The sequence below is a fragment of the Larimichthys crocea genome, chromosome I (assembly GCF_000972845.2).
Source record: "Larimichthys crocea isolate SSNF chromosome I, L_crocea_2.0, whole genome shotgun sequence".
In the NCBI taxonomy this organism is placed as follows: domain Eukaryota; kingdom Metazoa; phylum Chordata; class Actinopteri; family Sciaenidae; genus Larimichthys; species Larimichthys crocea.
Genome location: NC_040011.1, coordinates 43,359,538 through 43,372,422, shown reverse-complemented (window position 1 = coordinate 43,372,422; position 12,885 = coordinate 43,359,538). Strand labels below are relative to the sequence as shown.

The following is a 12,885-nucleotide window of genomic DNA, read 5'->3' as shown; positions in this document are numbered from 1 at the left end:
TATATATATATATATATATTCTCACTCTTATATACATATATTCTCACTCTCATATACATATATTCTCACTCTCAGAGTAGTCTGACACTCTCAGAGTGAGACTATATGTATGTAAAGGAGAATATATGTATATGTGTGAGAGTATATGTATATGAGAGTGAGAATATATGTATATGAGAGTGAGAATATATATATGTGTGAGAGTATGTATATGTGAAAGGAGAATATATGTATATGAGAATGAGAATATATGTATATGTGTGAGAATATATATATGTGTGAGAGTATGTATATGTGAAAGGAGAATATATGTATATGAGAATGAGAATATATGTATATGTGTGAGAATATGTATATGTGTGAGAGTATGTATATGTGAAAGGAGAATATGTGTATATGAGAGTGAGAATATATGTATATGTGTGAGAGTATGTATATAAGAGTGAGAATATATGTATATGAGAGTGAGAGTATATGTATATGAGGATGATGACAGCGGCCCCTCTCACTCACCTTCACAATCTGCTGTGTTTCTGTGGGAGTCACAAAGTCTCCCAGCGCCTCCTTGACAACGTGTTTGCGTTTTGTGGCCTGCGACATTTTGAACAGTGAGCTTCAGGTTTCTGCTCCAGCTGAGGAAAGAAGATCAAAACATAAACAGACAGCAGATTTCTCATTAATACTAAAAACATGATGTTAGCTCAGTTAGCTCAGTCTGGCTCTGTCCAAAGTCTTTATTAGACGCTGGGCTGCATCAGCAGGTGACGTGCTCACCTTGAAAGACAGGTAAGAGTAGACGTGTCTCCTCGGAGCAGGACGAGCTTCTTCACGGAGCTGGGGATCACTTTAGGAGACAGACACGCTGGTGTTTGTTAGCAGTGAAGCCACATGCGTCCCTGTTTTTCCTGCAACACGAAACGTTACACTTCCGCTGTCACGTGGTCAGACCTTTTCAAAATAAAAGTATGCTTTTATTTTCTGTTCATTTGTTTTCTGTTCATTTGGGTGTTGGACAAGCTCACAGATGTAAGGTTGGTTTGGGATTTATACAGACAGATGAATATTTTTTATTTTTTTGGGATCTGTCCTTCAGCACATTTGATTTAAATTTAAATATTGATTAGGAGTTTAAAGACTTTCAGCTTTAGTATGAGTGTTTTTTTTATTTATTATTATTTGGTCATCAAATTCAAAGAATCTGCAACCAGGTACCAAAAGTGACCATTTTATTTAGGTTGATAGAAAATTGTCCAATAACTTTAACCTTTAACCTCTGTAGACATTTTTAAAAAACAACTTAAGACATACCTTTTACCTAAGGTGCCTGGACATTCACTGCTGAGTGTTTATGTCCTGATCACTCCCTGTCACTTTTCTCTCTGGTGCTTATTCACTGTACAGGTCTTATCTGCTTAAATTGTGCTTTTTACCCTATAGGTCTTAATTTTACTTCTTATTTGTTTTGTTGTTGTAGTTTATCCTTTTTTTACTTTTCTTCTAATCTCTAGTTTTTCATGCAACTGTTCTGTTGTTGTCTATTTCTGTTTTTTACTCTGCTCTGTGAAGCACTTTGGGCTAAATCAATACCGCCAATTTGCTGTATATACTTTTGTACAATATCTTTTATTTACTATTGCTATTGTGCTATTTTATTATGTATAGTTTGTTCTTTATAGTTTTATTCTTATGTTGTCTATCGTCACTGGGTGTAATGCTGCTGCTGCTGCACTGTAATTTCCCAGCTTGGGATAAATAAAGTATCTATCTATCTATCTATCTATCTATCTATCTATCTATCTATCTATCTATCTATCTATCTATCTATCTATCTATCTATCTATCTATCTATCTATCTATCTATCTATCTATCTATCTATCTATCTATCTATCTATCTATCTATCTATCTATTTACAGCCACTGCACATTTCTCCTTTCTTGCTTTGCACTAAAGTCAACACTGCCAATTTGCTGTATATACTTCTGTACAATATATTTTATTTACTATTGCTATTTTGATTCTTATGTTATGTTTATTCTTAAGTTGTCTATCGTCACTGTGTGTAATGCTGCTGCTGCACTGTAATTTGAATCTGTATGAAAGGTGCTATAGAAATGTAAATAAATAAATAAAATAATAATAAGTTGAATATATATTTTTTTAATTCTCACACATTATAATTGTCAGTTATAATGACAGACATTAGGTGGACCCCCTGCAGTCCCTCTCTCTCTCTCTGACCCCTGGTCAGGCCTCTGGTCTCAGTGACAGGAACTCTCTCTGACCCCTGGTCAGGCCTCTGGTCTCAGTGACAGGAAACTGTCGGTGGGTGGCGCTGTTGAACATTTCTGTGTCTCCACCGGAGAGGAAGGAGGATGAGGAAGTGGCAGCAGCAGCAGCAGTTGTTGTTGGAGGAGGCAGTAAAAAGCAGCAGCAGCAGCTGGTCAGGTTTAAACTAGCTCTGCAGCTGGATCACAGGAGTGTTTGACAATGCGATGGGAAACTGCTGGGCACAGTGTGTCGGGCTGTTCAGGAGAGAAGCCAGCAGGATCCACAGAGGAGGAGGGTGAGTGAGGAAGAGGAGGCTAACTCTCTTAGCATCATCTGAACCAGCGGGTCCGGTTACTGTGTGTGTGTGTGTGTGTGTGTGTGTGTGTGTGTGTGTGTGTGTGTGTGTGTGTGTGTGTGTGTTAGCCTGGTTTATGTGTCCACAGATAAAAACTGGTTGCGCTATTGTGCTGGTGTGTGTGTGTGGAGGGGGGGGTCTAACCTGCTGGACCCCACCCCAAAAACAAGCCACCATCCCGGACATGAAGCTCAGCCACTGAGCCGGAGCTCCTGGAGCTCCTGGAGCTAATACTGATGAGTCTGTGTCTGTTTCTGTGTAATCCAGTGTGAATAATTAATGTTTTTATTTTAGTCTGACTTCATCTTGTGCTTTGATGAGATGACTGAAGGCTGTTTCACATGCATCACAACTTTATTATCAATGCTGCCAAATGTACAGGACATAGAAAGAAAGAAAGAAAGAAAGAAAGAAAGAAAGAAAGAGATAGATAGATAGATAGATAGATAGATAGATAGATAGATAGATAGATAGATAAGAATAAAACATATAAAGAACAAACTATACATAATAAAAATATCACAATAGCAATAGTAAATAAAATATATTGTACAAAAGTATATGCAGCAAATTGGCAGTGTTGACTTTAGTGCAGAGTAATAAAGGAGCAATGTGCAGTGACTGTAAATTATATTAAATATTAAATTTTTTTAGATGCTGTTATTGGCAGGAAGATTTACTGTGTTTGTCCCAGAGAGCTGACCATGGTGCAAACGACAATATATAAAATATATGAAAGATATTTACAGTTAAAAGAGATCTAAGGAAAATACGGCAAATTTAAAAAGATATAAACAGTATAAATATGGCAAATGTAGCAGAATGAATGAGCGGCATTACCAGCGAGATCTATCAAAAATAGTTTGTTATGTCGACATACTGGAGCTGACGGATACTCCAGGTTCATGACAGTGTGTAAACGCTCGCAGCCGTGTTTAAATATTTAGATTTTTGTGGCCCGCTCGCTGTTAAATAGTGTTTTTTGCATGTAAGCAGGAGTTTCCAGCGGTTCTCGTGGATCTGTGGCTGCTGCTGTGGTCCTGCACGACGTCCACTACACATATTATTGCTACCATGTCTCCGTTACAGTTTATAGTTAGTTAATGACTTGCTGCTTCTCTCTCTATCTTTAACTCAACCGGTCGCGGTAGATGAACGTCCACCGATGAGTTTGGGTCTACCCGAGGTTTCTGCCTGTTTAAAAGAATGTTTTTCTTCGCCACCGTCACGTGGTGCTCGCTCATGATGGAACTGTTGCGTCTCTGTAAATATATTATAAAGAGTACAGGCTAGACCTGCTCTGTATGGAAGTGTCATGAGATATCCATCCATCCGTTTTCTAGATCGAGAGACAGAGGTTTGAACATCTTCAAAGTTTAAATCAATTCTAACTTAATCAAGCACATAATGAGCAAAGGAGGATTAGACAGTCGAACACCGGCTGTGAGTCACTGTGAGAGAGAGCAACAGACTTATTTCACTGCAGACGTTTTGACTAAGCACAAAAAAACACAGACGTAATCAATACGCTTAATTATTCGGTCTGTTCCTTGGTATGTGTGCACGCCGGATCTTATACTGGGACACTAAACCATTGTTAATGATAATAGTAAATATTAGCTGCACCTGAGCTCCCAATATCTGCCAGGAGAAAATCTCCTCTGACATTTCTCTCATTAATTCCAAACTCATTGATAACTCTGTGTTATCTAACTATTCTGTTACACAGACTGTATCACTTTAGCTGCTCCGTGACCGACACCGACACCAAACCGCATTAGTCAGTCAGTCTTGTGGTCATTGCAACGCGGCTGTAAAAACACCGTCTGCTTCCGCTTCAGCTCAGCTTTAACACCTTATTTTATTATTTAGTATATCAAAGTTTGAGCGCATGTTATGTCGTGTGATTCTTTTGGCACTGTTCATATTTCTTACAAACAAGCAAAGAAGTTCAACTAAACTTCATATTTTGTCTAACAGAACACAAAGATGATTTTGATGTCAGTGCTTGCAGCCTCTAGAGTTAGATGTCGGTGGTATACAGGTGTGCCATCCATTTCTGTAACTGCTTATATGTCATCAGGGTGAGATGGGGGGCTGGTGTCTGTTCAAGCCGACTTAGAACGTTGACCCGCTCATCACAGGCACACATGGACACATACAACCATTCACACTCACATTCACACCTTAGAATACAGCTCACGTTAAACGTTATCGTCCTTGTTTGCAGCCTAACATGACAGTCTGTTTGCATCTTTCAGCTCATTGCTCGCTTTGTTCACACAGGTCAAAATACTTCAGAGCAGCCCCCCAGGGGAGCATTATACAATAGAGGTATGGTCAGACTTTTAATGGTATTATTTTCTATTTTCTTTAAAATAATGAATATTCAGGATAAAGTTCCATTTCTAATTGTGACTTTTTGTAATTTTGCAGTTGATGAAATCTGGTAGAGGCGATGAGGTAAGTCTGTTCACGTTATGATGACGTATAAAAACTTTTAATAACAAGGAGAACATTATTATTCTGCTGCTTTTATAGATGTGTGTGTGTGTATGTAGAGTTTCTGCATCGTGATGGACGTTTTTTTTATAAGACGTATGTTCTAATTAAAAGCTGCATTATGCTGCTACTCCCAGGATACTTTTTACTGTCAGACTCCCATCAGATTTTCCTCCGATAGCCATTCTCTTGATGGATAGAAAATGATGGGCGCACCACTGCGCAGCAGTCAGGGAGTAACTCAATTACTGTCTGCATGGTCCCAGTACATTTCACTTTCATTGCTGTGTGGCTTAAAAAAGAAATGTTGTTTGTTGCATTGCAGGCTGAGAGTCCACAGCCCTGCCCGAGGTAAGAGTCCGGTGTGTGAATCTAAAAACAAATAATCATGAGTGTCCTCCCACAAAAGAAACATTGAACAGTTTGTAACAAGTCTGTTTTGTTCTTTACTCCGGCCCATCAGTGAAGATGAGATCAAGAACCTCAAGGAGCATCGCTACACTGCCATCTCAGACAAACAGATACTGATCGACCAGAAGATCCAACTGGAGGTAAGACGCAGATTTATAACTTCGTTAGATTAACAGTCCCCGTTAATTTCATTTTATGTTTTAGACCTGTTTTTGCTTATTTTTAATTTGCGCATTGTTTTTTCTGTTTTTGTAATTTTTCTGTTCTGTGTCTTTTTTGTGTTTTATTTATTTTATTTTATTTTTTGTGTGTTTTTCCATTTTGTTATTTCGCTTCAGTTAGAGACACAAGAGGAGAAGTTAAGGCTAGAAGAGGAGGCTAGAAAATGCCGCCCAGCGTAGGCCGCCAGGTTGGCACGTGAACGCAAACTGAAGGAGGTGAGGCGGCACTGAGCGCTCCCTTCTGCCAGTTTTACTTGCTGCTTCTCTCCTTTTTTTTAACCCACACTGCCCTCCATGTCTTAGAGGGACACTTTCTCTATTTACTGTCTTCTCTTTGTCCTCATTAACCTGTCCTTGTTATCCAGGCAGGGATATTACTATTATTATTATCTATGTCAGCGCTTTAGTTTACCTGACAAACTACTTTTTTAAATCATCCTTTGGACAACTGTAAGTATTTCAGTTACTTTACAGCAGAGAGGCAAAAGATGACACATTTATTTCACTCGGGCGCTTCAGGTGAATAATATCCAGTAGGTGGATGCCGATATAAAAGCAAGGACTAAAGTGCCAATAGACGTAAAACTGGCAGTGAACCTTAGTACAATACAAGCAGTGAAATGAGTGAAGACAAGGCTGTGCTGCAAGTTATAACCATCACTTCTGCCTGTTGTTTACACTCATAATAGAGAAATGTGGATATATAATAATATTAAAGTGAGACTTTGTGTATTTCATATACTGTTTCAGGAGAGAAAATGTAATTCTTGGTGTGAAAATGGACTCGTTCATTCTTTCCACTGCTTCTCTGGTGTTGCTTTGTGATTTGCCCACATTTCTTTGATAACACGAAAACTGTTAAATGTGTTTGTTTTTGTTTTTTTATTCTGAATATAGTCTGTGATTTAATTCGATCCTGGGAAGACATGACTATCTTTTTTGCTTGATCTATGGTTTTATTGTTAGCAGCTGTCTGCCCAGAGGAAACGTGGCAAAGCAGATGGCTCCAGCAGTGAAACTCAGCAAAAAAAGTGAGTGACTGAAGTTCATAGAACAACAGGCTTGTTGTTCAGCTGAGGATGAGCTGTGGTCTGAGGGGTCTGTATAGGTTTTTAGTAGACAGGAATGCTGGATGTATTCAAAAAGGAGCTTTCGTTTTTTTTTTTGAGCTCTCACACAAAGCATTGATTTAATGATTGTAAGCACACAGTTTACTCCTGCAGTCAGAGGGGCAGTGTGTGTAGGCTGCAGAACAGATATCATAGCACTACAAGATATCCAGTCTCAGCATTCAGTGCTTAATTAATTCACACAGAGAGGCGAGCTGCAAGCACACAAAGCTGAGCACTTACAGTTATTTCCATATAACAGATCGCAGCTATGATAACAGACTGTTCCTATGGACGCAGTCCTGATCATTGACTCTGGATGGGTGCATTAAAATCACTTTAAATCAACAATTTGACACAAATATTGATATTTCTTCCAAGCAACCATGCATAAGCATGATAATGTACAGCAAGCCGGTTATTATTGCAAAATAAACCCTGACGGGGTGATGCAGGATCCTGATGTGAAGCAGGGCTTGCTGTACATTATTCTTACTTGTTTAATCCAAATGTTAAGTACTAAAAATCTTCAGAAGGAGGTGTGATTCACGCCCACTGACTTCTCTTATTGTTGTGTTCCGACAAACCTCTGGGGAGGATTTCGACGTCTACCTCCAGAATGTAAAAGCTCAATCTGAGGCTTTCAGGAGTAACCGTAAGTGAACCACCCCATCCTTTTCAACCATATCCAGGTGTGTATCACATTCTCTGATGTAAGATCGCCTCTTTGTTTCCAGGACTGCCGTCTGACACGAACGTTGTGACTCCCAACACAGGTGCAGCTGGGACTTCACCACCAGACCCGCTCCACTAACGACGACGGGACCTCGCTGGATCTGGAGTGGGAAGACGAGGAAGGTGAGATTTTGGAAAGCTCTCTGATGATGCGCAGGCGTTTTGTTCTTTGTTATCATCCTTATTGAACTTCAAACACACAAAGTCGGAGCTCTTCTCTGCACCCCAAACCAGAGCGCCGGTTATTTCTCAGCCAAGATTGATTCTGTTTTTAGCGGCACTGCAGAAGAAGAAGAGGAGGATGAGGCTCCTCTGGAGTCCCATTAAATGTATAAATAACAGGAGTGAAACAAGTCAAGCAGACTATAACTATAACTTTTGGAAAATAAGTTGTGGACATAGTTCATATTCACTGTGTTCATTTTACATCATTTTAAGTGAAGCCTACAGCTACATTAGGTCTCTACCCACATCTGACCCCCATTGATATGCATTCTTCGTTCCTATCCAAATATCAATGTTATCTCAGAAGTTTGGCAGCAAATTCTGCTGATCCTTTGTCAGCTGGACTAAGTTACAGGCTTATGAGGACTCAGCAACATTTTTAAATGATATAGTTTCCTTTTCAGATCACCTTTGTCCAGCGAAATACACCTTATATAACATGAGCCCTCTTTAAAGAGTATTTGTGTTGTTTATATTATGTATTATTCAAAGGGCTGTCGGTTTACTTTATATTACTATAATCAATTCAGCTCCAAAATCCAATTAAACACATTATGTTAAGTTTTAAACCTTGGTTAAACTCGCAGTATGTCCGTGTACATATGGCAGTGTTGACAATAAAGTTGAACTTGAACTACCTAGCAGCAGTTTTCGCTTTCGACCGGCATAACAATGAAAGCTCGTGTCCTTCTGTGCAGGAATCAACCGCGCACTTCCACCCTGGAGGAGGTCTCGGACAGAGGAGGACATCCTTCGTGCAGCCCTGAGGCCCGGCGGCAAGCAGATGACCAGCGGGCCAACCTCCGCCTCCGAGGACTCCGCCGCACTGGAGTGGGAGAACGATTTTGTGAGTAACCATCCAGAGGACAATGCAGACACTGAATTCGAAGGGTTTGTCAATCCCGTCCTAGACCCCCTTCTGAGGACGCCTCGGACTGTGGCCTCAGGTTGGACAGCCAGGACAGATAGTGTCCAGCACCAAGGAGACGTTTGTTGTGTCCTCTTCATGTCAAAGCTCACCAGCTTTTTGCCTCATGAAACAGAAAATGTACTCAATTGCTCTTCATTCTTGATAATATGAAACTCTGATGCTGCGGGTATATGTTGTGAATCTCTACACACAGAAAACTTGTAGTGTTCCTTTTATCTAATACTCATTTTTTCAGTGCTTCATTGCCAAATTAGCCGACCCTATTATGCATTGTACCTTAAACTGATCAGTTTCCATCCATTAATGTGTGCTTATTTTCCATGCCACAGGGCCCAGCGAATCAAACACCTGAGGTACTCTGAAGGGAAACGTTGTTTGTTAAAGCAGATGGCTGCTTTCAGATCTGTTGAATTATTCTCACTTAGCAAAAGGACATTTTATTAGCTGTGATAACCTATGAGTTATGCTTTACTTTCTTAATCCCAGTAGGGGAATCTGACCCCTGCGTTTAACCTATCCTAACTATTTAGCAGCCGTTGACAGCCACTGTGCAGTGCCTGGAGACCAGTTGCAGTTCTGAGGCCGGTGCCTTGGTCAGTGGCGATGCTAATGCATGTCTTTTGTTAGTTTCTGCCCCTTTTTTTGGGCGCCTTCGACACAATCCTGCGCTGCGTCGAATGGCCACAGGGTCGTCCGGCGTTGCGTCTATTTGTGCTGAATCTAACCGCTGTGAAACAATCAATTTATTATAACTTTATTACATTGATTAACCGGCTTTATCAACGTCTGTTGCTCGCTCGCTCTTATTCACTGCCTGTGTCTCTCAACCAAACTTCTTCTTTGTGTCACTATTTTGCAGTGTATATTGCGAGCTAGACTCCCGATTTATAAGCTGGTTCTTAAATAAACAAAACCAAACACAACAGGTAGAGTATCAAGAGTTTAGTCCGTCAATCTACCTGGATAGTCTCAGCTTCAGTGACGTATCAGGCTGACTGTGGAGGAGTTGACTAATTGTCTGATGGCGGCCGCCGTGTGAAGTTGCAACCCCGCGGCCTGGACCGCTGCAGTCAAACAACCAACATCCTCAGTCAAATTAATTAAAAAACCTGCACCGGATTCTGTCTGAATGCGCCTTTAGTCTCAGCTTTGCCCTTCAGTTTTATAAAGTTATTGCATGACAGCCAAAAAAGGAACTGATACACAAAGGCTGCTGAAGAAAAGGTGAAACATTAGTCTCAAACAGAACAAAAACAGACACTGATGCCACCTTTGACGATCTGGGTCATCATCAAACAGTCTTTTGAATCTTGGACTGATTGCACAACATCAAACTGTGTGACTGACAGTATCTTTGTAAACATATTCCTGGGTGCACAGCACTAATTTGTGACATGCTGCATCAAAGCCGTGCTCAATGCAGTGACCCCACTCCAGTCAATAAGCGGCCGAATATGATACAGGAGTAATATTGCCAATATTACCAAAATCTGCGCCGGACTATGCTCTTATTTTATAGATCAACAAATTGAGACATTCAGACTCAAAGCTAACCAGAGCATGAACCATTCTTTAGCAGGGATTATGCTGCATAGAGATCTTTTTATAAAACACAATTAGCACATACAGTGGACTCCCTCTTCATCGGTCTGCTGTACGACATCTGGGTTTTAAAATGGCCTCTTTTTGTTTTGTTTTTCTTTTATTACAAGATCTTTTTATGTCCAAAATAAAAAAGCACAGAACCGCAATATCATTGCCAGGCACCATGACACACACATTACAGGGCTTTACATAATTTGAGTTATCCATGATTTGCAGCAAAAGGTAGGAAATAAGCAGTGAGGATGAGAGGGACGACCACCAACCCACCTTTGTTATTGCAACATAATATTATATTATAAATATATACCCTAAACTAGCTTCTGACCTGCATATCCTGAAATCCCAAGTGAGGAGAATTACAGAGTGCGTTGAACTTGTTATGTAAACTGTTTTTTCCTTTCTGTATAGTCAAACTGATTACCACACTTGGAGGAGGTGACTACAAAGGCATTGTATGTATCAATGTTGATACATATGGACCCAGTGATGCATTACATAAACAAACTACGAGATAAAATGTAATTAGATGAGAGATGGATGGTGAGAGGTGGCCCACCCACATTGCAGAGGTGCAGCACGGAAAACAGTTTACATAATAAGTTAATATCAGAAATAAGTCATTTTAATGCATTTCTACTAAGACACATCTATAGTTTCCATTACACCACTTACTTTCTTCAACTCGTTCTCTCGTTCATTGAAAATATGGGAACCATTATGAATGTAAGAGCAATTTAGTGGCACTAATTCTGGATTATTATTCTCATTTTGAATAGATGTTGTACAAATCCAAACAACTGGGATAAAAGCAAGATGATTTAAGTGTTGATGTTGACATTATGTGATTGTTTTTTTGCTTTGTTTTTCACTGCTTATATTAAAAAAATTATTTTTGCTAATCAAATATTCAAATACAACTCTGTGGTGTAAACTTTGATCCTATGATTGATCCAATGCTGCTGTATTCATTATTTTGGTCTTGTGCGTTAACATCTTTCTACCTGTCACGTCACGGTCGATCCTGGGACTGAGACTGAGTGTTTCACATTGATTATTTAATCTGTTTGAATCAAATATTGGTCACTGATTGCACTCCAATGTGTGGATTTTTAATTTGCTTGTTAGCAGCCCGTAGAGGATGTTCACTGACTCACGTGTGTGTGAAGAGGAAACTGATGTGACAACTGTGCACTACTGTAGAAGTGTGTAGACGGGGATGTGGGTTGATGTGCGAGTGTGTGATTTTAAAATAGTTTTTTTCTTGACACATTTGACTATTATGTTTTGCTGTGATTACATCATCTCTGAGTTAATCACGTAACTTAAAAAAACTGTAACTGAACATTCCTTGTCACACTGAGCCTACGGAAAAAAAATAAAGTTATAGCAAAAACGTGTTGGACGTCACATCACTCACTGTAATGATCATGGCGTAGCGATACAGCTGGGTTGGTACATTTGTATTAACAGAATCATTATCTTAATCAGGCTTGTTGCTGGAAGTGAAATATTTAATGAAAATGTTCATTTCAAGGTGATATTTCACACTGACAGTGCACGTACAGTACCTGACAAGACTCAAAGGTGACAACCCAGTAAGTGACTTTAGGCGGCAGGCTTGTACCAAAAACCAAGTCACACAACTTTTAAAAGATCTAAAATATCTTTGAATGTTTTACTGAGGTCAATATCACTTAACTAGAGGTACTGTATGGATGTACTTAAAGTGGACCACTTAATTTGATTACTGTGTGCTCATCTACCAAAGCGTCTTTGCTGTACAGCTACAACATTTTTATATAACAAGTTGGTTCTATCGTGTGTTTGCTCATTCATATATATTCCAAAATCATGTTGTGACTTTGCCAGGACAAATAAATATAAAACTTGTCAAGTTATGTAATGTTATTCTCTTTTTAAAGCAAACTAAAGGCGCAAACGAATTTTCTTTTTGGGGGGAAAGGTATTGCCGTTTTGGTGTTTTGGGGCTTGTTTCGTGTCATTGCGGTTTAGGAAATCGGACGGCTGGTTTGGCAAGGTTGGGGGTGGCTTTTTCAGGTGCCACCCCCGTAGATCCCGCCCCTGTTTGTTGCTTTCAAGTCAATCAAGAAGAATAAATGGCAGTTGCGAAAGACGTTGGATTCATGAAATTGACAGATGGTGTTTAAAATAAACATCAGATTTTTCAAACAGCAGGCCATGCCAGCAAACCTCAACAATTTCAAACACAACCAGCACCGCGTCATTAAAATGACCGGTTTTTTTTCTTTGTAGTGGAGCGCTCTGAAGGTGATCTACAATCCTCCTCCGGCGACTCAGTTTTGCATACAAGAAACAGGAATTGAGCTGTTGATACTCTGTACTACAATTTCTCGAAACTTTAAAAAGCCCCTTCCGCCTGCTCTTGTGTTTAAAAATACCAACGGTGATTCAGCTTCTCGCAGTCATGAAAGTGTTACTCATTAGCTGTTCTGAACCACTCTGTGTCCAGCGTGGCTGCAACAAAAATCCTCTGTTAACA

The 12,885-nt window shown here is 39.8% G+C and overlaps 2 protein-coding genes and 1 long non-coding RNA gene across 6 annotated transcripts in view; 2 read left to right on the top strand and 1 right to left on the bottom strand.

Moving 5' to 3' along the window:
* Positions 1-942, bottom strand: part of eif1ad (eukaryotic translation initiation factor 1A domain containing) — a 12,121-nt gene extending 11,179 nt beyond the window's left edge. The window contains exons 1-2 of the mRNA XM_027280976.1: positions 775-942; positions 514-632 (exon numbers count right to left, since the gene is read on the bottom strand). Of these exons, the coding sequence (XP_027136777.1) occupies positions 514-600 (87 nt within the window). The 5' untranslated portion in view covers positions 601-632; positions 775-942. The remainder of the gene's footprint in view (positions 1-513; positions 633-774) is intronic.
* Positions 943-2,374: 1,432 nt separating this feature from the next.
* ap1ar (adaptor related protein complex 1 associated regulatory protein) overlaps positions 2,375-12,885 on the top strand; it is a 20,087-nt gene continuing 9,576 nt past the window's right edge. For all 4 annotated transcript variants that reach the window (XM_027280975.1, XM_027280974.1, XM_027280973.1 and 1 more), the window contains exon 1: positions 2,375-2,565. In XM_027280975.1, coding sequence (XP_027136776.1) covers positions 2,495-2,565 — 71 coding nt within the window. In that variant the 5' untranslated portion in view covers positions 2,375-2,494. The remainder of the gene's footprint in view (positions 2,566-12,885) is intronic.
* On the top strand, positions 5,938-6,790 carry LOC113746241 (uncharacterized). The gene is made up of 2 exons (XR_003462682.1): positions 5,938-5,975; positions 6,729-6,790. It is a non-coding gene; the product is annotated as an uncharacterized LOC113746241 (long non-coding RNA).